General features: G+C 42.4%; 1 protein-coding gene across 1 annotated transcript in view; it reads left to right on the top strand.

Annotated features, from left to right (window-relative positions):
* The window catches only part of LAMB4 (laminin subunit beta 4), a 41,976-nt gene that overhangs the window by 3,271 nt on the left and 16,617 nt on the right, over positions 1 to 22,088 (top strand). The window contains exons 3-21 of the mRNA XM_054399329.1: positions 2,791 to 2,926; positions 3,603 to 3,676; positions 4,334 to 4,522; positions 5,123 to 5,186; positions 5,740 to 5,954; positions 6,706 to 6,826; positions 7,871 to 8,059; positions 8,871 to 9,050; positions 9,855 to 9,964; positions 10,425 to 10,504; positions 11,409 to 11,559; positions 12,447 to 12,578; positions 13,358 to 13,543; positions 14,681 to 14,802; positions 15,495 to 15,615; positions 16,498 to 16,675; positions 17,944 to 18,087; positions 18,326 to 18,557; positions 20,674 to 20,831. Of these exons, the coding sequence (XP_054255304.1) occupies positions 2,791 to 2,926; positions 3,603 to 3,676; positions 4,334 to 4,522; positions 5,123 to 5,186; positions 5,740 to 5,954; positions 6,706 to 6,826; positions 7,871 to 8,059; positions 8,871 to 9,050; positions 9,855 to 9,964; positions 10,425 to 10,504; positions 11,409 to 11,559; positions 12,447 to 12,578; positions 13,358 to 13,543; positions 14,681 to 14,802; positions 15,495 to 15,615; positions 16,498 to 16,675; positions 17,944 to 18,087; positions 18,326 to 18,557; positions 20,674 to 20,831 (2,782 nt within the window). The remainder of the gene's footprint in view (positions 1 to 2,790; positions 2,927 to 3,602; positions 3,677 to 4,333; positions 4,523 to 5,122; positions 5,187 to 5,739; positions 5,955 to 6,705; positions 6,827 to 7,870; positions 8,060 to 8,870; positions 9,051 to 9,854; positions 9,965 to 10,424; positions 10,505 to 11,408; positions 11,560 to 12,446; positions 12,579 to 13,357; positions 13,544 to 14,680; positions 14,803 to 15,494; positions 15,616 to 16,497; positions 16,676 to 17,943; positions 18,088 to 18,325; positions 18,558 to 20,673; positions 20,832 to 22,088) is intronic.

The following is a 22,088-nucleotide window of genomic DNA, read 5'->3' as shown; positions in this document are numbered from 1 at the left end:
TGATGACCTGTGTGTCAGGCATCATGATGACAGCAAACCTTACATGTGAGTGTAACAGGGAAGAGTTAATTGGAGTTTGATTAGAAGTACCCAGCTGCCTGGGGCTGCCTGGGAATAATTGGTGTTTGATCAGAAGCTCCTAGGTGCACGATAAGAGTAACGAATAACACATATGTAGGTTCCTCTGTCTATGGGATGGGAATGTGTTGGCATCCTGAGCTAACCACAAAAGTCCTTCAAACTCGTTTGACTGCTAATGGACCTGAAGGAAGATGAAGATGAGGAAAGCTATTGCTGGGCAGGGGGCGTGCGACCCCCTGAGCAGGCTGTGCACATGAGCAGTAGGGTAAGAAGTTACATAACACGATTGTGAAATATGGGGGGGGTGTTGGCTCCAAGACCCAGCCTCCTGTGATGTCTTGGCCCCACACTCCAGGATGTGGGACCCTTAAAAAACCTGAAGATTGCTACTGGCGAAGTTCTGCCACTTCTCTGATCTGATAAAAACAAGATTTAGTTCTGCAGGGATGCCCTTCTGGATGGGAGATGGTCAGGTCTTTGTGATCTTCAGCACCACTGTGGTTCTTATAGGGTGTTTAGGGTAAGTTAGTTGTGCTTTACTTGGGGTCAGGCTCTGCTTTTTGTTATGGGTAGCTTGCGGGGCTGTGCCTTGCTTTCAGGTTTTGTGCCCTACAGCGCTGTGCCACAATCTTGTCCACCTTTATAATAAATAAAGATGTACCTATTGGCACCTGTGGTATGTGTAATTAATTCCTCGTCAAAAAGAACTCACTAATACAGTGAGAGAGTGTATTAATCAACTGGCAAGCTGCCAAGAGTCAGGATTCAGATGATGTCTTATTGAAAATTCAGATTTAAAAAAAGAAAACAGAGTTCAGCTGCTTTGTGTTTAAAGAGAAGCACTGCAAATAATTTTCAGTGTTTAACACGTTTTGTTATTTCTAAATGTAGGTTCAGTGGGGTTTTGTCCTATGGTTGGATTTACTACTTGCACGTATTTTGAAAGGAAAAGAAAGAGGACCCGGTGTTGAGGAGAGTATAAAGCTGCACAGTTCAGAGGCAAATGGGATCTGCCAGACTTGCCTTATGTGAACATACATGTGTGTGTCCTTTGGTACACAGAAGAGTTATTTTTATGAAGCAACCTTTAAAATAAGTTGATGGCATATCTCATATTATCTGTATAAAACAGGGAGTGGATGCATACAGTTCTGCCAATGTTTCAATAACCTAAGCTCCCCTTATTAGAGCTTTGTGAAATGAAGTGACAGAGTAATTTTTATATTTCTGTCTCATCTTCTAAATTATACATTCATACACTTACTATGTTGTAGAATGACAGAATATAATACATATTTATTGTGATATTTAAAAAGCATGCATTATGCCGTACCTGTAAATCAATATCTCTTTGTATCGAGGTGATTTTGTAATACACAGATGTGCAAAACATTCCTGATACTTCTCTGTAGATCCTGAGTATGCAGGGCACTGTGCCTCTCCCCACTTCCCCTTCTGGGTTGTCTCCATTCCAGCTCTTGCCACTGACTCCCACTTTCTGTTTTCAGCAGCATCCCTGCCAGCCTCCCAGCTATGGGCACTGAATCTGTGCTTCCACCTTGAACTCCCTCTGGGTTGCTGTGTTGTCCCCTCTTCCCTCTGCCAGTGTCCCTGGAAACCAGGCATGCAGCTTGGGCATCACTTTCTGCTTTGGCTTATCTGCAAGCCCTCATGCTCACATGCTGCTGAAATCTTGTAGAGTCTGTCTGTGTAGTGCAGCCACCCCTGGCCACCTTGAGCAACCCCTCCAGTGCAGTCACTGGTCATATGCTTCCCCATGGTCCTGCTGGCTGCAATCCCGTGCTGCTTGGGCTTGTTCACATAGTTCAGCATGTCATCTCCCAGGCCAGCATGCTAACCTGGTCTCAGTTCCTTATGCCTCTCAATCCCCCTTTTATCACCTTAAATAGTAGCTCCTTGCCCTCTCTTTCAAAGTCCTTTTGGAGACAAAAGCCTCTCATTCACCATTGAGATATTGGCTAATCATTACTACCTTCATCTTCTGTTTGTTACATTTTCAAACAAGATCCTTTCGTCCTACTGACATCCTGATTATCCTTCTTTGCATAATTTTTAAACTTTCTTAGTTTCTGTATTTCTACAAAAGGCACTGATAGTGGTCAAGATGGTGGTGTCAGCCCAGGCTACCCATTTACATTGTACCTGGATTCAGCCTTGCCTTTCATTTGTACAACAGCACCTGTCTGCTGCTCCTGGTTGGGTCTTTGAGCTGCTAGAAAATGTGCAAGAGTGAGGAAAATTGTGTAACTGATTTACTGAATGTTCCTCTCAAGGCTTCTTCACATCTTGAAAGATCCAGTTCTCCCTTGTATCCCTTCTGCCTCTTCAGTGTTATCTCTGGATGAAAGTTTGCACAGCCTTTATGAGACAGGAATAAAAGCTCAAGTTTAAAACTAATTGTCCTGAGGAACTCTTGCAGAACAAGCCCCCCAGCAGGTAAATCCAGAATTAACACCTTGACAAACTTATTTCTTGGAGCAAGCTGAGGCCAACATTTACTATGTACATGCTTCGTGCATGCAATGATTTTCTTGGGCTTGTCCTTTATGTATGAAATCTTGAGTGATTAAAAGCACAGGCACTCAAAGCAATATGACAGATTTTGGTCTTGCAGTGGCATGTGTACATTCACAGGATATTTAGATAAGAGACCAAAATCACCTTCTATTCTGCTATTTTGTTTTCTAGGCTGAACAGAAGTGCTTTCTCTGTGATTCCAGATACCCATATAATCCCTACACACAGCGTAACAGTCACATGATTGAAAATGTTATCACAAATTTTCAGACTGATAGGAAAAAGAAGTGGTGGCAATCAGAAAATGGTAAGGTTCTTTAAGAAAATATTACTGCAAAGTGTTACTGTGAGATTGATGTAACTGACACCACGTTACCTTCATGGAGAGATGAACTGAAGCTGCATCTATTCTTTGATGTGGTATTACTGAATGATTTAAACCTGTTTGTGTGTAGCAATATAGAATTTCAGAATATGCTTTTTCTCTACAGCTCTTCAAGAGCTGGCCAGAGGACCTGTGGCAAGTGTTGTGTTGTACAAGGTAGCCGTGCATTTTTCACATTGTACCTGCCTTTTCAGGGAAATGTGGTTTGTGGCAAAAGGTACATTTGCCTACAGATGTGTAATGACAGAGTGCATGAAACACAAACACCCATTTAAAAAAACCCCAAACACAGCCTTTACAGTGTAAAGCACTAATAATCAGAGCCCTATCCAGCCTGACTTCAAACATTTCCAGGGATGAGGCATCTACCACCAATTTGGGCAGTCTCAGTAACATGCACCAACGTCAGTGCCAGAAAGGCAGCACATTGCATTGTCCACAAGAGAGTGATACAGCTGCACTGACAGCTTAGAGTACAGGGGATGCCCTTAAGGAGCCCAGCTGCTGTGATACAAAAGGCGTCTTAAAATTCCCTGTGGGAAGGAACCCTTCCAATGTGTGTGTTGTGCTCTTCATTTAATTTTCATTCGCTTTTCAGGCATTGACCACGTCAGCATTAGATTGGATCTAGAAACTTTATTCCAGTTCAGCCACCTTATCCTGACTTTTAAGGTACATCTTTTGCCCGAGCTATTTATACACTAATTACCTAACCATGAGAATAAATTGTTTAGAGAGGCAGTGAAAGCTCCATCTTTAGAGGTTTGTAAGAACTGATTAGATAAACACCTGTCAAGTATGGTTAAGTTACAGTTGATCCTGCCTTAGGGGAGCAGGGTAGACTGAGTAGCTTCCTGTTCATATGCCTTCTGATCCTATTTTCTATAAATCTGAGAATTAAATCAGGAAAAATAAAAATAAATTGCAAAATTGAGCCCTAAATTTTAGGACATACATGAACTGCAGTTGCTTTTTCAAATTTAGTTCAACCTTCTCATGCATATCCATTATGACCCAGATCTCTACAATTTTTTTTTCCTACAAAATTCCTCAATTGTCATGATAAACTTCCTTACTTAGAAGGTAGTTTTGTATCTAAATGAAAAGTTACTCTTCCCTTTTGCAAGAGAGCGGTTCAAAAGAAGAATCCAGCTTCTTCATGGAATGATGTAGCCAGGACATTAGCCTTGTAGTGAGCCTACAAGCTCCCAAACACAGAATTTTAATTGGGAGCTGTTGACATCCCCGAACAGGAATGTCAATACCTCAACCCCTCAGGTGTCTTATTAATGCCTGGTTAAAAAATTCTTGAAATAACGTTTCTTGCAGACATTTCGGCCTGCAGCAATGCTGGTTGAGCGCTCCACTGACTTTGGGCAGACCTGGAAAGTGTTTAGATATTTTGCTCAGGACTGTGCAGCTTCTTTTCCCAACATCTCATCTGGGCCAGCCAAAAGTATGGGAGACATCATTTGTGATTCAAGATACTCAGACATTGAGCCCTCCACTGAAGGCGAGGTATTGCCAGGTGTCTGTGTTTGTATGAATTCAGAACATATGTGGCTACTTCTCTGGAGCTGAAAGTCTCTCATGTGTTTCCATCAGATCCGCTTCCACAGGTTCTAATATGTGACATGCTGTTGACTTTACTTAAGTAAGGAGGAAACAACAAACACTGTATTTTACCATCATTTTCACACCCAAATTAATTTGTAAAACAGCATGTACAAAACCTTCTAGTGTTCTTTTCTGGTTGCCAGATTCACATGGAAGTCCCCCAGAAAAAAGATGTTGACTCTCCATCAGTTTCTATCCTAAAGGCAGGGGTCTGTCCTTCAGTTCCCTTTGGTGGAAGCTCATCCTATCTCTACATCACTCTAGAGCATTGCTTTTCCTTCCCCCTGATATATCAATCCACCAAAAGGTCTTTTTGCCTCACTTAGCCAAGGCTAGATTGAAAGGGTGAAAGCACTTGCTGAATTGGGGCCACAGTATTGTTCTTTTCTTTCATGGGATCACTAAAGTGGCATTAGTAACTCCTTAATCTCAGGTGACAGTCTTTACATACAAAAATAATAGCTTCAATAATCTATAGAGCTCTATTATTTTGTTTTGCAGGTCGTTTTAAAAGCTTTGGATCCCCACTTTGAAATAGAAAATCCCTATGTGCCATATATCCAAGGTATGGACAATACAGGTTTTCTCTAGAGATGCTTTAATGGTGTCTTTGTACACTGCAAGGATCAACAGCTCAGCTGGTCTAAAGTCAACAATGTTGAAAATTAGGTACCTGAAGATCTTAGAGAGACACCCATATTAATAAATAAAATGGTCCAGTCATGTTCTTTAGCCTTGAGAGCAAACAGCACAGCTCTACAGACCTCGTCCATGCAGCTGAAGTGTCTTTCCCTCTGGAATCAAGTGCCCCAATCCACACTGCTTTTTGGGAGCACTCCCAGAGGTGTGAATGAACCCATGAAGTCAGTGACTTGGAATATACAGGTTGGCCCTGGCCAGAGCCATAAAAGGAGGATCCTAGCACATACACAGCTGTGTACCAGGAGTGGGTCCATGCCCTGGCACTGTATAGGTTACTGGTATTAGACAATATCAGATAATTTTCACTGTTTCTTCAGTATGGGGGGGAATTCTCGGATGACTGATCCAAGCTGAAGATTTCATACTGTTTATTTTTGAGTGAACTTGGGATTTTGATTTCTCTTCTTTCCTTCCAGAGCTCATTACGATGACAAACCTAAGGATCAATTTTACTAAACTCCACACCCTTGGGGATGCTCTGCTTGGAAGAAGACACAGCGATCCCCTGGAGAAGTACTATTATGCTGTCTATGAGATGGTTGTGAGGGGCAGCTGCTTTTGCAATGGCCATGCCAGCCAGTGTGAGCCTGTGCAGAATCTGCGGGGAGATGTTTTCCATCAGTCTAGGATGGTGCGTCATCAACGCTGTCTCCAACTACAGCAGTCCCTACCTGGTATTTGAGGGGAAGAAAGAGATGGAGGAAGAGAGAGGAGGAGGAGTTCTAGTGATCTTTAGATTGACCATTTCCAACTCCAAGCTGTAAAATGTTTAGTGCAGGTTCATCTTTTTAAACCCTGGGTTGGATTGCTCAGAAGCTTTCTCTTTGTTAACTAGCAACTGGAACAAGACATGTTGGTAATAGTAGGAAAATACTAGAGCTCTAATGATGCAAATGTAATGCAGTAAGTAGCCTGTGGTGTGTGTAGACTTGAATGGCCACTTGTTGAGTACATTCCACACACCAGCTGGGCTCAGCAGTTCTGCAGAAGGAGAGGAGGCATTGGCACAAAGAATAGCTGATAATGCAAAGCAAAGCTGTGGAAAATGGATTATTAAAAAATTCAGAAACATGATTGTAAATTCTTTCTTTCTGGGAATAAGAGGATTTTTCTCCTGGAAAATATGTATCTCTATATACAGACCTGTAGGGGGAGAGAAATAAAAAAGTTAAGTCTCCTTCGATATCTCTTGAAGTACTTTTCCTAAATGGTGCTTAGTACTTTAAAACTTGGGTTATAGTTAGTGAGTATTCTCCAGATATTTTGCTCAAAAGTTAGAATTATGTCAGCTGAGGGAGCCAAAGAGCTTTGAATTTTCCTGATCTTGCCGAAATACTTCCTCTCCCCTCCCCTCCTCTCCCCCTGTTCTCACCACATTGCAGGTCCATGGGAGATGTGTCTGCCACCATAACACTGAAGGTTTGTCTTGTGAAAGATGTAAAGATTTCTACAATGATGCTCCCTGGAGGGCAGCCGAAGGGACCCAAGATAATGCTTGCAAACGTAACGCAAATTATTTTCTTTTTTAATACCTGAGAGGCTGGGAGGGGTGGGATGTAACACAAATCCAGACCAATGCATAATGGTATAGTTAGGTTTCTGGGTTTCCATACCTTATCTAGAAGATCCTGTATCCATCAGTGCTGTGTTGCCTTACAAGGACAACTGTTTCATGTTCTTATTTTTCATAAAGAGAAAAAAAAAAAAACAATAAAGAGAGGGAAAAGCAACTAATGCAAGAAAGTTCATTCACTTGTTTGCAAATAGTTTTTCATGTGAATGAAAGAAGAATTTAGACAAGGCTAAATTATTTATTACCACATTAATAAGTAACGTAGGATATACAAGAACAATATATTAGGATCTGAAAGACTGAGAGAACTGGGGCTGTTTAGTTATGAGAAGAGAAGGCTGAGAGGAGATCTTATCATAGTCTATAAATATCTGAGGAGTGGGTTCCAAGATAAATATGCTGGTCTCTTTCTAGTGGTGCCCAGTGGTAGGACAAGGAGCAATGGGTACAAGCTAGAACACGGGAGGTTCTTCCTCAACACAGGGAGACACTTCTTTATGAGGGTGACAGAGCACTGGAACAGGCTGCCCAGAGAGGTTGTGGAGTCTTCTTCTCTGGAGACTTTCAAAACACGCCTGGATGCGTTCCTGTGCAGCCTGCCCTAGCTAATCCTGCTTTGGCAGTGGAGTTGGACTCAATGATCTCTGGAGGTTGTTTCCCACCTCTAACACTGTGATGCTGTGATCTGTAACAAATATTCAGCTAGATCTTTTTTTCAGTGGAGCAGTGTTCCCCACTGTATCAGGATACTCCCTTGCGTGGTACTTTTCCAAGTGCAGGGCCCAGTTCTGTTTTAAGTCTCCAAGGGTCCTCTCCAGCTGTAAAGCACAAGGCCTGAGAAGCTATATTCTTGCTGAGGCACTGAAATCATGTAAACACAGGTCACTCTTTGTTAATGGTACATAGCAATGGTGATAAGACTACAATAATAGGAGTCATGGTGTGAAATACCCCACTCTTTGTTTTGGTTTCAGGGTGTAACTGCAATGGCCACTCTGGCAGATGCCACTTTGACATGGCCGTGTACCAGGCCAGTGGCGGGGTCAGTGGTGGTGTTTGTGAGGACTGTCAGGACAACACCACAGGGCAACACTGCGACCAGTGCAAGCAATTCTTTTACCAGGATCCCCTCAAAGTCATCTCAGACCCTCAGGCATGCCTTCGTAAGCTTCCCTTTTTCAGCTTCTGTAAGAACTACTCAAAACAGGGTGGTTCAGTTTCTCTTTGGTCTGAACCCTATGGCATCTCCATGCTTAAATATTCATATGATTGTAAAAATGTTACCAAACCTGTAACATCCAAACTGTTTTGGAACTGCTTGCTACTGTTGAAGTAGCCGCACAACTGCATCCTTGAACTGGCATTGTAGAAAGAGCCGCATATTCCAACTCATTGGTAAACTGAGCTTAGAAATGCAGCAGGACTGTCATCTTTATTGAACAACATCAATATAAATAGGAATAGCAGTAGAGCTGTTGCTTCCATGATAGCGATTACAGAAGATGTGCAAAATGGTGGGAGGAGTAATAACTTTGCTAGATACTTACCATATGCAACGAAAATAGTCTTTCAGGCATAAAGGTCATTCTGAAAGATGAGCTGTTAACATGAGCTAAATTCAGTATTTAACAGAGGATGGGAAAAATGCTCCGTATAATTTAATTGGTGTGAAAAGTCTTTAAGGAGCCGAGAGGTGATTACCCAGGGCAGGGGTGTGGTAGATGTCAGCTCTGCTTTGAGAAATGGATAGTGCCGTAGGAAAAAATGGGATGCATCATGAAGGCATTCTCATAATATTTGTTAACAGCAGCTGTGTGTTAACTTTAAAGCATCCAGTTCAGTGAACATGGATGAACATCTCTAATCTTTACAATTCTGAATTGTGCCTACCAGAGGCTCTATAATTGTGTTTCATGCTTATATCTAAATGCTTTTTTTTGTATGTGCCTCTATGCTTTATTCATGTGCTTGTAGCCTGCCGCTGTGACCCAGAAGGTACGTTGCACAACGGCATATGTGAAAGCCGCACAGACCCTGCGCTGGGAACGGTTGCGGGCCAGTGTCCTTGCAAGGAGAATGTGGAGGGTGTCCGCTGTGACAAGTGCAGGGCAAACTACTACGGGCTGAGCAACAGTGACCCCCTGGGCTGTCAGCGTATGTAAACCACTTCTTTTATTCTTCTGACTAAAGTATTTTTAAGAGATGAAGGTAGCTAAATGCAGAAATGCACACATTGATGCACTACCTGCTTCACAAAATACCCAGTTGCCTACTGTAGTTTAGTGTCAATGACATTTAATGTTCCTGGTGCAGCATCTGAGACTGAAAAGATGTAGGATTACTTGCAGAATACATGCTATACTATACAGATCAGGCTGTTGTTAATAGAAGGATTACTAAATATGCAATTTATTTGAAAAGGGAGATTAAAACAGATGAAAATTATTTTGTCATCAAAATCAGTATAAGGGTGAACGGAAACCTACTTAGGGGCTGTGAGGATAGTTGGACTCTGCACAGCACAATGCAGCATCACGACATCAGGAGCTGCTGTCTTGCAATAAGAGCTTCCAGCCAGCTGTTCCTCCAAGAGAACCTTGCTGAAAAACACATTCTACCCCTATCTGGGCACACTATGGGTTTGTGAGCACAGCATCGTTATGCCCACAGCATGGTAGTCGTCAACATACAAGGACTGTGCAGTGCAGATCAGCACACAGCACATTGCAAACAACTGCACTGGACGAGAGCCCCTGCTTCCCCCTGAAGAGGGTACCCACTGAGGAAACGTTCCACTCCCCAAGGGCTGGGGGTTGCAGGGTGCCAGGGCATGTCTCTCTGCAGAGCACCTGTCTGGAGGATGGAGACTGTCATGCTGATGCCACGTCTAAAGCAAATGCCAGCCCTGCTGCCGTTACAAGGGCCTGCAGAGGTAACCACACGTTTCTATCCCTGCAGCCTGCAACTGTGACCCCTCCGGCACTTTGCCCTTCTCCATCTGTGATCCTGACACAGGAGAGTGCCTTTGCCAGCAGTTCACCACAGGGCGACGCTGTGAAAAATGCATTGTACGTGCTCAGTTTTTGTTACTACTTCTGCATATGTTTTCAGAAGTCTCATCTCCCATCTCCCACCAGAAAAGCAAACAATTAGTCAAAATTCAAAATAATTTTACAACCTTACACTCCCATTGTGCATTGGCACATCTGGTTCTTCTTTACTGCTTACAAACATTTGTGCAAACAAATTGCACTAGAACAACCGCTCCCAGGAAGAAAAGGAAATGCTATTTATTTGCTATTTACAGAGCATATTTCTTGCACAGATTAGTAGATATCTGGCTCTTCGTGTAGTGGCTAAGCACCTGTGTAATCTGGCAAGAGAAGTAATTTCCCATGGCCAAGCACAGGCAGCAGCACAGTAGTGCTCCAGAGCATCATTCACCCAGGGGATGAAGTAAATTCTGTTGTGCTTTACATACTTTAACATTTGCTATAAAATACATTTCACTTTCTTTTTTTTCCCCAGGTAGGATACTGGGGTCTTGGCAACAGCTCGTATGGCTGTTCTGCATGTGACTGTGATATTGGTGGATCTCAGAATAACTTGTAAGTTATTGTTCTTCCAGTTATTTCTTTGCTTTAATTTTTATAAACTCTTACACTAGATTTTTTTATTAGGTTAATAGAGTCTCAATACAAATGGGACAGGTTGGAATCTTAGAAATGTATTTCCTTTGAAGCCAGCTTTGAAGCAGATTAAGCCAAGATTTAATAAAAAATATAAACTGCACAACTTGAGAAAACCAGAGGCCCTAATATTAAAACAAATTTGAATTAAATTAGAGGTGGCATTTGTAACTTGGCTTCCTACATAAACATTAAAAGCTACAAATATCTTAATCTTTTTCTAACATACTGGCTCCTATTCAAAATATGTTAAAAGCAGGCTTGGTTTTAGGTGAACTCCTCCAAAAGTCTGTTGGTCGAGGGTCTTCTCTACTGCTATTAGACTTCAGACATAGGAGCACATAGTCCTTGTGAGCAGGTTAACCAAAGCTAGTAACCATCGCATCTGTTAAATAACAGTGTAAGCATATGACAGCTACAATATTGCATCAAATTGAAGATCCTTCTGATCTTTGAAGGTCCTTCTGATCTCATGTCATGCCTCCAAAATTGCAGGTGATAGATGCTTCAGAATAGTGATAGATACAGTAGTAGATATAGAAACAGATAGAAGAAATTGATATGGGAATAGATAATAATTGGTGCTCAGAAAGCAAAAGGGTTTGTGTTTCAGGTTTGGAATGGACAGAGAAAGACAAAGCATGTAATGTCTCCTAAGGGATGAAAAAGCAGCAGCTGCGATGGTGGGGGACAGGATGTTTAATAAGGGACATAATCTGACAGTGGAAGAAACAAAGCAGGTCTGAAACAAGAGTGGATCTGAGCTGCTCTCATGCTGTGAGACATGCCTCACTTACATTCTCCCTTTACCAACTTACCCTAGGTGCTCATCAAAGGACGGTCAGTGCAAGTGTCTTCCCAACATTGTAAGCCGCCAATGTAACGAGCCAGCTGCAGGCTACTTCTTTTTGCCGCTGGATTATTATATTTATGAAGCTGAGCATGCAAAGATCCTTTCTGGCTCTGCACCCTTGGTATGTATGTAGGTGACTTTTTAAGTGTCATAATGAAAGAGGATCCATACAAAGTGGCACAGCAGCTGGGGAGAGCAGCCAGATACAAAGCAAGTCCCTTGACTATCCTTCAATCATCCTTGATCTTCATGGGCATTACTATACAGTAACTGGCTGTTGCCAAGGGACAGTTGCTACAGCATGGTGTGACTTGCAAAGCTGTCCATGCTGCTTCTCAAGTGTGGGCTGGTCTTGCATGATTTAGAGAAATTAAGGTAATTATTTAAATTAGAGGAAAGTGTTTGAGTTGCCAACAGCCTTCACAAACTGTGATGTTTCTGGGGATCTCCAAAAGCAGAAAAATTAAATTCCTCTCCACCCCACTGGACTCTTTCCTTGCTGCCTTATATAGTGGCACCCATTGTAGCCCAGTTTCCTCAAGAATTTGACATTCATCTGTAATTTTTTCAGAGAAATTAATTATAATTTCTCCTCAAGATAATGGCAGTTGTTCCCCATGCAGAGTACAAGTTTGGAATGCATCCCTTCTTCTGCTTTTACTAACATTTCTTCTCAGATGTGTTATCCAGAAGCTATAGAGAAGGAATAATTAAAAAAATGTTTGTTTGCAGGTCCCGTCCACAAATATTGAACTATAATCACAACCCGTTATCATTCTAATATCCAATAATTAAATGGAAAACAGATGTGGGACATAGCTTATGAGAGGAAGTGCAAGTTAATTTTACAAGAGTGAGGAAATAGGGTTTGGGCAGCTATTGCACCATAGTTTAGATTCTCAGCCAGCTGAGGACAGAGTTTTTTTATGAATGCAGATTTTAATTTATCTGCTTATCTACCCTTCAGAATTGCTCAGATAGTGCTACTGCTTTTTCATCACCTAATAGGTTAAGCCAAGCATTCTTCCAAGGTGTGACATCTACTTCCAGAACCAAGGTTATGAATTCATGATTGAAAATGGAAAGATTGTGTTAAACAGCAGCAAGAAACGAAGTGTAAGAAAATCTGGACTGGAACAGGTAAATTGGTACCTGAATATTAAGATTACAGAAAATGCTAATATTTTATTTTGAAATAGGGGGCAATGGAATGTCTGAGCACATGGGATTCACAGTCCCAACACAAATGAAATTAATTTTTTGGATACACCTTTGGGATAGACATTTTGTTATTCATACTGACAGGTTTGCTGTGCTCTGTCCAGTGCCATTGTAGACTCGGGTTCAATTAATTGTTTAAAAGAGAAGAGCTCTGTTGTTGTTTTGCTTGCAAGACGTTTCCAACACTTTACGTTGTCCAACAAGTTTACCAGGACATTAACATACTCAATGTAAATGCTGTCAGCTTTGTCATTGCAAGTATTGGTATTTATTTATCCATGTCATAATGAAAAGTCCAGCCGTATATGAAATCAAGCTTAATCTGTTTAAGGATTGCATTATGAATGCTTGGAGATGCCAAATATTGTATGCATTGTTGTATGCATTATTCTAGTCCTTTTCATTGCTGTTGTGGATGTGGTCCTGGGCAATCTGCTCTAGGTGAACCTACTGTAGCAAGGTGGTTGGACTAGATGGTCTCCAGACGTCCCTTCTAACACCTACCATTCTGTGATTCTGTGATCCTACACTTGGGAGAGTTCTTAGATTGCTACTCTCAGGCTTGTTCAGAGCATAAGGCTGATTGATGGCCAAATAAGTAAACAACATGGCAAAAATATTTTCTTTCTTTTTTTCTTTGTTTGTATTTTTGTAACTTGACTCTGTGTGTTGTTGAAAATGTCAATGTGCTTTTGCAGGGTGCTATACGATTTGGACAGGACTCAGCTGTGATGGTGGTTTTCAGGCAGCCAGGCCCTGGTCGATCCATCACATGGACAGGACCTGGATTTGCCCGAGTTCCCAGTGGAGCTGGGTTGAGATTTGCCATCAACAACATTCCCTTTGCTATGGACTTTGATATCATGATTCGTTATGAACCTCAGGTATTTGTGATGTCTTGTGTGTCTTGTGTGTCTTGTGATGTCTTGTGTGATACTGTGATCAATGCAGAGTCTATTTTGTCAGTAGTGAGATGCAGCAGCTTGTCCCACTCTGTATTTAAAATGAAAACTGTTTGTCTTTTCATCTTTATCAACCACGTAACATGCCATCCACTGGTCCCCTTAACCCTTTCCACTCAAGACTGAAAAATCAGTACAAGCTTCAGCCAAGATTTCATCTTCTAGAGCTCCTCTTTTGGTATCTTTGCTTGGACTGGACTCTTGTTCACAAAACAGACACATGCAAAACATACTTCCTTTTAGATAAGCATCTTGCATTTCTAGCTGGGATTTTCTGTGCAGGAAAATGTGCACAGGCAGGAGTAATCACTAAGGAGTGATATTTATCTAGGGCTTTTGCAGGAATCCAGCTTCCCAGTTGTTCCAGCTGGCTCTGAGATATATGAAAATTGTAGCCAAAATATTTTTTTTCCTGAACAAAATTTTTCAGTGATGAGGACATGTCTAGAGAAATCTGTTAAACCGAAGTCTGCACCCATGTCTTCAGAAACACAGGCAAGTGTTTTATTGTTACTAGTATTTGTACTGGGCTGTTCTTTTGCCTTGCAGCTCCCTGGGACAATCCTGCCAGTAGAGATCCTCCTTCTTTCTACTGTATTCTGTTCTCTTACTGTCATTCTGAGGCAAATAAAACTCCCCATGGCCTAAAACATGAGAACAATTTTGCAGTGGGCTGGTTGGATGTAGCTTTTTCCTTCTAAGGGTTAGATTAAACATTTGAGTTTTGATGACTTTTGTCACAAAGTCTTTATGTCTTTTTCTTCCTTATTAGATGTGAAGGAGGCAGATAATGCAGGATATCTCCAGGACAACACTGTGCTAAGGAAACAATTCCAATAACTTTTACAAAGCCCCAGCTAAGGTCTCATTTCTGTCTTTGCTCTTCCGTTGGCCATTGCAAATACAAAGCATTTTTCACAAATAACATTATTTTTATAGTCCTTAAAGGACAAAGAGAAAATCTATTTTGTCACTGCAGATGGCTTTCACTAACCCTGGCAAAGAGGAAGTGGGGTTTTCAGATGTGAAAAATTACTGTATTTTTTCCTTTGTTTACAGTCATTGGAAGACTGGCTAGCAAGTGTTGCTGTCCAGCCTGTTGGTATTTTGTCAAGTCCACACTGCCAAAACAAAGGCCTTTCACAGGAGCCACATGTGTTGCCTCTTCCAGCTACAAAGAGGTCTGACTGTTGTCTTTTTGTCTGTACATTTTCTGTTTGCAGATCTTTTACTGAAGCACTGCAAAGCAATAAAAGTGTGGGAAAGTGGGAATGTTAGAAACATGTGGCCTTTCCTGTTGCTGTCACACCATAGGTTCTAAGGAACAGTCTGATGCTGCATTACTCAGTGTGGCAATGGTTTGCCCAAGCCAGGAGAGCAGTCTGAGATCCTGTTGGAATTAGCTGTTGCTTTGGCAAAGACCCAGATTCAGCTATTTCAGTATAGGAAGGAAATACTGACTTAAATTCACTGTTTCAGCCTCCTTTCAAAACCAGCTTTTCAGCTTGTGTCTGTGTAAAGACTAGAGATGAGCCAAGAGGATGTGACCAAAGTCTTGGTCAAAGAGGGGCAGGAAAGGACAAATATGAACAGTGAGTTGCAAACTCCTATGCTTGAAGTTGTAAAACCTGCCATTTTCATCTTAATGTCACCAGGTTTAAATTACACTTGGTGAACAATCCAGGCAGAAGTCATTCAGCTTTCCTAAAGCCTGCAAGCAGTGGGGTCAGGTGTGCTCCCTGCAGTAGCAGGGATAACTTGGGGCTGCAGGCATTAGGGTGCAGGCACAGAGTGGAGGAAGAGCTCACAGCATCCAGTAAACTTGCCTTGTCCCAACTCCTGGCTATAACTGTGCTTTATTTCTGCTGAACAGGATTGCATTTCTTCAAACTCCAGTCTGCTTGGAGCCAGGGACAGAATATTCTGTGGACATTTATTTCTCTCAGGCCTCAGCTTCTGACCCAGTAGCAGAATTGTTCATCTTGATTGACTCAGTGAGTAGTTCTGTCACAATTCCCTTGAGGTTGTATTTATACCAGTGTGATTTTGATTTTTACACAGACTTACTAAAAATATTTTAAAACAATTTATAGTGTGTTTTAATAGAAATTCAGCAAAGTGTGCTTCTGCTTACTTCTGTTGGCACTGTTTGCATGTTTTTATGCGGAAAGACAGAATTGTATCTCTTTTAATTTTAATGCATAATAGCTCTTCAAGTCATACTTGAATACATAATATAGTATGTTTCCCTGTCTGTTGCTCATTTTTTATTAGCACGCTCCACATATGCTGACAAAATGCTGTGGTTAAGGGTATAAATTCATGAATTTCTTCTTCACTTAGGTGGTTTTTTTTAATCTCTGTAATTTGTCTGCATCTCATTAAAAAACTATTCCCACCAAGTCAGGAACTGGATGTTAGTTTGGGGCCTTTCTCTTGAGAAAAATATTTTTAAGTCCATTCCTCTAATTATTCTGTAAACTGTACCTGACAAAGGCTATCCATGCTTGGACATAGAACCTTCAGTTGATTTTTGTTTATCTTGGTTATACAAGTAAAACTTTTGGCCAAATACTGCTTTTGGAGTCATCACCATGGCACCTCTTAGAAACAAAACCAGTTCTGAGTGTATATCTGAGATTGTATTATAATCTGACTTTTTATACACAGTCACTTTTATTTGAAGAACTTGGGGGATTGTCTAGACCTTCAGAATAATGCAAATTTAGATGACTGAGTGGCACAATGGCAGATTTGAAAACACAGTGCTCCAGGCCTCTGTCTTTGCAGTGCAGAGCACAGTAAGAGAATGTGGGAAATTCTGGGTTTTGGTGCATCCAAGCAAAAATATTTTCTTTTCCTTCTTAATTCCAAAGCTTGGACTTATTCCCAGAATCAGCTCTGTGGAGAACTTGTGCAGTGAAAAGGATTTAGATGAGTACCAGAAGTATCACTGTATTGAAATTGCATCTGAAGTTGGACCTCACATCCTGCCTGAAGTATGTGCACGGCTCATAGTGAGCATGTCAGCCCGTATTCACAATGGTGCTGTTGGTAAGGAGCAACCTGCTCAGGCAGCTCTTTGGGACAGTTACTGGTTTTTCCTTGGTGGGGTTAGTAAGTGAAACTGATCAGCACGTAACATGTATGGACATGTGGGATATGTCCTGTTGAACTCTGAGCATGCTGCAAATGCGTTTTGGTGGCTTGACTCTTGAAGTTCATCCTGATAAACTTCATGGAGCAGCTGTGATTGTGTGTTTTCTGAAGAGCATTTCAATCAAATGCAGCTTCACTAGATGGTCAGTAACCTCCATAGTATTCTGGATGCTGTAAAAAGACAGGAATTTTTAAGCCCTCTCACAGAATGTTGTAGGTCAGTCAGATGCCTTGGTAGGACTTCAGACATAATGGCACACAAGCTGATGTGCTGGAAGAGATGCACCAAGAAAAGCCTGGTGGTTGTTCTGGCATAAGGATAATGGCAGGTGGAGTTTGAAGCCCTAGGCAGTCTCTGGGTCCCGCCATGGAAAGGACAAACTAGGTTTCATGTCTCGGGACACTTCCCTGGTGTTTGTCCCAGAGCAATGGAACTACCCTGCACTTCCAGTAATTGGAGGCACCTTTCTGGACAACTTAGGTGACCAGCTCCTTTCAGGGAACCTTGCATCTAACAGACTGGAATCTGAAACCTAGAATCTGCTTGGTTTGGACTATTTTTAGAAGGACCTATACTTCACTCACACGTTAATGAGAGAGGTATAGATGAGCCCATAAGTTTGGGCTGTGCTGACTCCCTATTAGCCTGAGTCCCACAGCAAGGGGATTATCCCAGTGAAACATGGCACTTTGGCTTTCTAGTGCTGGCATCTGAGCATCCTGGACAAATGTTCTCTGTGAGTTAGCAAACCAGCTTCACTTGACAAGTTAGACCAGAAAGCAGCAGACAATACATAAGTAGAGGCTGCTTGCAGGTTATGTATGGTGATGCAGCTAGTTCTAGATTTATATCAAATCCTTCTAGACTTCAAGATATCTCTATTTTGAATCTACATTTGGCTATGCCATCTGCTGTCCTACCCAAATATGCGCTGAATGCTGTACCCTGAATGTAAAAGCTCTAACACTAAGACTTGAGCAGGTGCCTGACACACCAATCACCATCAAATAATCCAAGCCATGGTCATCAGAGGTTAGTGAACTCCTTATGACAACAATCAAACCCTTTCCTTCCTAATTTTAAGTGTAAAACCCACTAGTTCACAAGAGCAGTCACACTCCTTTATAATCAAACCTGTTTTGATTTTCTTTCTGCTTGGAAGCATGTAAGTGCAATCCCCAGGGGTCACTGAACGCCAGCTGCAGTAAACTGGGGGGCCAGTGTCAGTGCAAAGCCAATGTTGTGGGACGCGGCTGTGACACTTGTTCTGCGGGCAGCTACGGCTTTGGCTCCCATGGCTGCTATGGTGAGTACTTGGCCAGCACCAGTGCCATTACCCAGTGTCAGTATCTGTCTCTTCATGCATGCCCCACCACTTTAAGGCTTTAAATTCATGATTATATGTGAAGCAGTGCATAAAATGTTTCCTCAAATAACAGATTTTCCATCCCCATTGCTTGCACTGCGCTGGAGCAGTGTCAGCGATGAGCAGGTTTGGTGGGAATATCCATTCAAGGGACAGCTTTGCCTTTGGTGTTTTCCAGCATGCGAGTGCCACCCCCAAGGCTCACTGAGCACACTGTGTGACCAGGTGACAGGGCAGTGCTCCTGCCGCTGGAAGGTGGGTGGTCAGCGCTGCAGCCGATGTCTGGCTGGGTATTTTGGATTTCCCCACTGCCGTCCTTGCCTGTGCAATGGCTATGCAGAGCTTTGTGACCCGGTGACTGGAGGGTGTCTGAACTGCCATGGGTTTACAACTGGAAGCCACTGTGAAAGGTAAGTTGATGAGCAGTGATGAAAAGCTCATCCAAATGCTGGTGCTCTCTGAAACACTGTGGCAGTTTAGGCTGGGTGCCCCCTGCCACTGCCACATAAATTACACCTCTGGTGTTCTGGGTGCTCACCCAATAGGGGTGGACACAGGAAACGGCGTATTTCTACCCATAAATCCTGCGCCCTATAAATCCATCTGCAAAGCCATTCTCTTCCTCTTTCTTCCCTCTCTGCTCCTATGGGAGATGTCCTGTCTTATCGGGTAATGCCGGGGGAGTATCCTCTTGGCCTCTTAGGCCTGTCTAGGCCTAATGCCAGGAGGAAAATGGAGGGGGGGTGGGGGGGGGGCAGTCTCAGACCTGGCCAGCCTGAGACTCGCCTAGCAGTGGGAGAAGCAGGGGGGAAGAAAGAGCCCTGGGGGTTTGGGTAGACCCTCAGGTGGGAAGAAGGGAAGAACTGGGAAGCTTTGGGAATTATGTAACGGGCTCTGTACGCTTTGGGATGTTCTCTGTCACTATGCTGTGTAGTTTGTAGTCTTCTGTAGCTTCACCAATCGCTTTTCCATTTAAACTTTCCATCACTCTCCAATCCGTTTTGTGTGAGTGTCATTCTTTTGTCCCTTTTGGGGCAAGAGAGGATCTGTCTGGCCCCAAACCAGCACAAACACGTAGCTGATGGCCACCTACATCCCCATGAATGTATCCATGATCTTAACAGCAAACGTACCAAAACCCAGGATTAAACTGAGCCTAGCTGCAAAACAACAAGTACCTATTTGTTTGGCAAATGCTTGTGGGAAGGTGAATGTAATGCATGCACACAGCATTGCAGCAGGATCCCTGCAAGAAGACATTGACGGTTTGGTTGCCATGGCACCACGTGCTTGGAGACATGCAAAACACTGCATATAATATAGACTTATTTGTGCTGGCTTTTAAATTGCCAAGTGGCTTTTTAATACCTGCAATTATCTCTGAGGAGCTTGAATAACCATGCCCTGTTTACTGGTTCATATTATTCCATATGACCAGCAAATGAATTTTCACGTTTTCCAGCTCTGTCAAAAATAGTGCTCCTCCTTTTTATTCTATACACTGGCAGCAATATCACAGCTCAACACAGACATCAGAACTAAATTTGCTAGCTGTTTGTTTTAGTTTGTCATTGGACCTTGTCATTAACTTTTAAGAGAATTTCCCTATGAAACCTATTGAGCTTTCCTTGCAGAGCTTTTGGACAACAGAACCTTTGGCTATTGTGCTTGTAGGTGGCAAATAGATTAAAAATGGGATACTAAAATACTTGTTGCCCTGTGCCTCTGCAGGAGCCCCTGACCCCAGGGTGAAGATAGCCAAGACTTTTAGCCTGGCTTGCATACATATAAAGAATTAAGTTTTCATTTGCCACGTTAAAGCAGATCAAAGACTGGGGATGCTTCAGGAGCTGCTGCATTGCTGCAGCTTCGGTGCCACGTGGGGCTGGGACACAGAGGCAGGGATGGCAAGCACGGTGGTGGAGGTGGGTGAGTCCCTAAGGTTCCCCATCTGTCTGGATAACAGAACAGCCACCACTACCTCGAAACAGTTGTCACCCTGGGTCTGCAGAACATGTCAGACAGAACATGGCTGATTTCAATACATATGCTGTGTCTAAAAGATGCAGTATTCTCTTAATGAATGGTTGCTTTTTTTTTTTCTCTGTGCCAGGTCTTTCTAACGTCATGCCAACCACTCTTTGTGTGTATGGAAACAGATGAATATATGTGGTGATAGGTGAATATAGAACATTTTTGCATGGCAGCTTTTAGCTATGTGTGATATCATATGTGTATGTTAATATTTAGATTAAAATTGTTCCAGAGTAGGTGAAAGTCTTCAGAAATAATCCTTGAAAAGAAAATATACATTGGTTTTTTTTCCTTTTTGCCCCAGATTTTGGGAATGCAACTCTGATTTTCTGTTTTAGAACAGCTTGGTATATTATGTACTAGCTAACAGGGATAGCATTACAATGACCTGGAATGTTAAATCAGTTTTACAGACATATAAATTGATTCACCTTCAGGGACTGAAAGGAGCTCTTGACAATTTCTGCTCCTTTGTGTTGACTGCTTTGACAGGTGCATGGACGGCTATTATGGAAACCCTCTGAACGGAGAACATTGCCACCCATGCATGTGCCCTGGGGCACCTACAAGCAATAGGTATTTTGCACATTCCTGTTACCAGGACTCACAGTCTGCACAGTTAGTCTGCAATTGTCTCAAGGGATATTCAGGTATGAAGCAAAATAAGAAATGGTTTTTATTCTATTAAAAATAATATAAGAGAGAAAAATTACCATCTTCTGCCCATCTTCTGTTCAGAAATGACAGTAATAAAATAGATAACACTCAGATTTAATGAAATTAGGTGGGGAAGTCCTGACTGAGAGGAGTGGGAATTGTGCAATTAGTGTTTGGAAAAGGGATTCACCTACATAGAGTGAAGCCATTAATTAATATAATGACATGCTCTAGAAACCTCCTTTTTTCAGAGGCAGTACATTAACATGGTGGGGAGAGGTGGGGAGAATTGCAGTTGCTCATCACCTCTGAAAAACAATCATTGGAAGCCCAAATTGGAAAAAAGCAGATCATCAAAAACAGCTGATAAGGTTTCCTAATCAGAGAAAATAATTTTCTCATGTAGAGGAATCTTGCTTTGACATTATGCCCAAAAGTGACTGCTTCTCCATTGAAATGGTAAATTTAGAAATGAGGTTTCCATTCTCAACTGTCTCAAATACAAACTAATGCCTTGCTCCCTAACATCCTGTTGAGTTAGCCTGAATTTCTACGGGGAAAACTGAAGATATTTCCCTACCCATGAGCATTAGAAAGTTCTCCAGTGATGGAAGCAAACCCTGCTGAGAAACAGTGCCAAAAACAAAACGAATGCTGTCATCTTGACTTAGGCCAGGTTCCTTTATAAGTCAACAGCAGTTTTCCTTGAGTAGCTGGCCAAAATGATCCTTGTTGATACTCATGCAGGGGACTTCTATCCTCACAAACCACTGCACTCCTCAGTTCTGGACTTTCTTCCTCCTGCTCCTTCCCATCAAGGCTCTTGGTCACCTCTGGGGCACAGAACTCACTACCCTAGACTGTGAAAGGTTCTCTTCCTGAGAACAAATGCAAAGAAGCAGCATCCTTGGTTGAGCATAAGTCAATGGATGAGGTCCAGCAACATCAGCCTGCCCAGAAAGATTTCCAAAAGGAAGAGAGGTAGCACCTTGATCAGGGCAGTCATTAAGATAGTGTGCAGAAGTAATTGCATTGCCAGCGAACAAGGAGGAAGTGTCCCAGAGCTCATCTGGTCACCTGAGGATCCTCCACTGGGTTACAGAAAGGAGGTTAGATCTGCCAGACTCTGGGTTGCTCCAGGAAAGGGCACTCGCACCTTCTCATGCTGCTGTCACTGCAAAGGCTCCCAGGAAAATCCTGCAAATAGAGCCAGCCCTCACTACTTCCATTGAAAGGACTTTGCTGGAAAA

This window comes from Indicator indicator, chromosome 3 (genome assembly GCF_027791375.1).
Source record: "Indicator indicator isolate 239-I01 chromosome 3, UM_Iind_1.1, whole genome shotgun sequence".
Lineage (NCBI taxonomy): Eukaryota > Metazoa > Chordata > Aves > Piciformes > Indicatoridae > Indicator > Indicator indicator.
The sequence above is the reverse complement of the archived record's forward strand: the minus strand, read 5'-3'. Positions and strand labels throughout refer to the sequence as shown.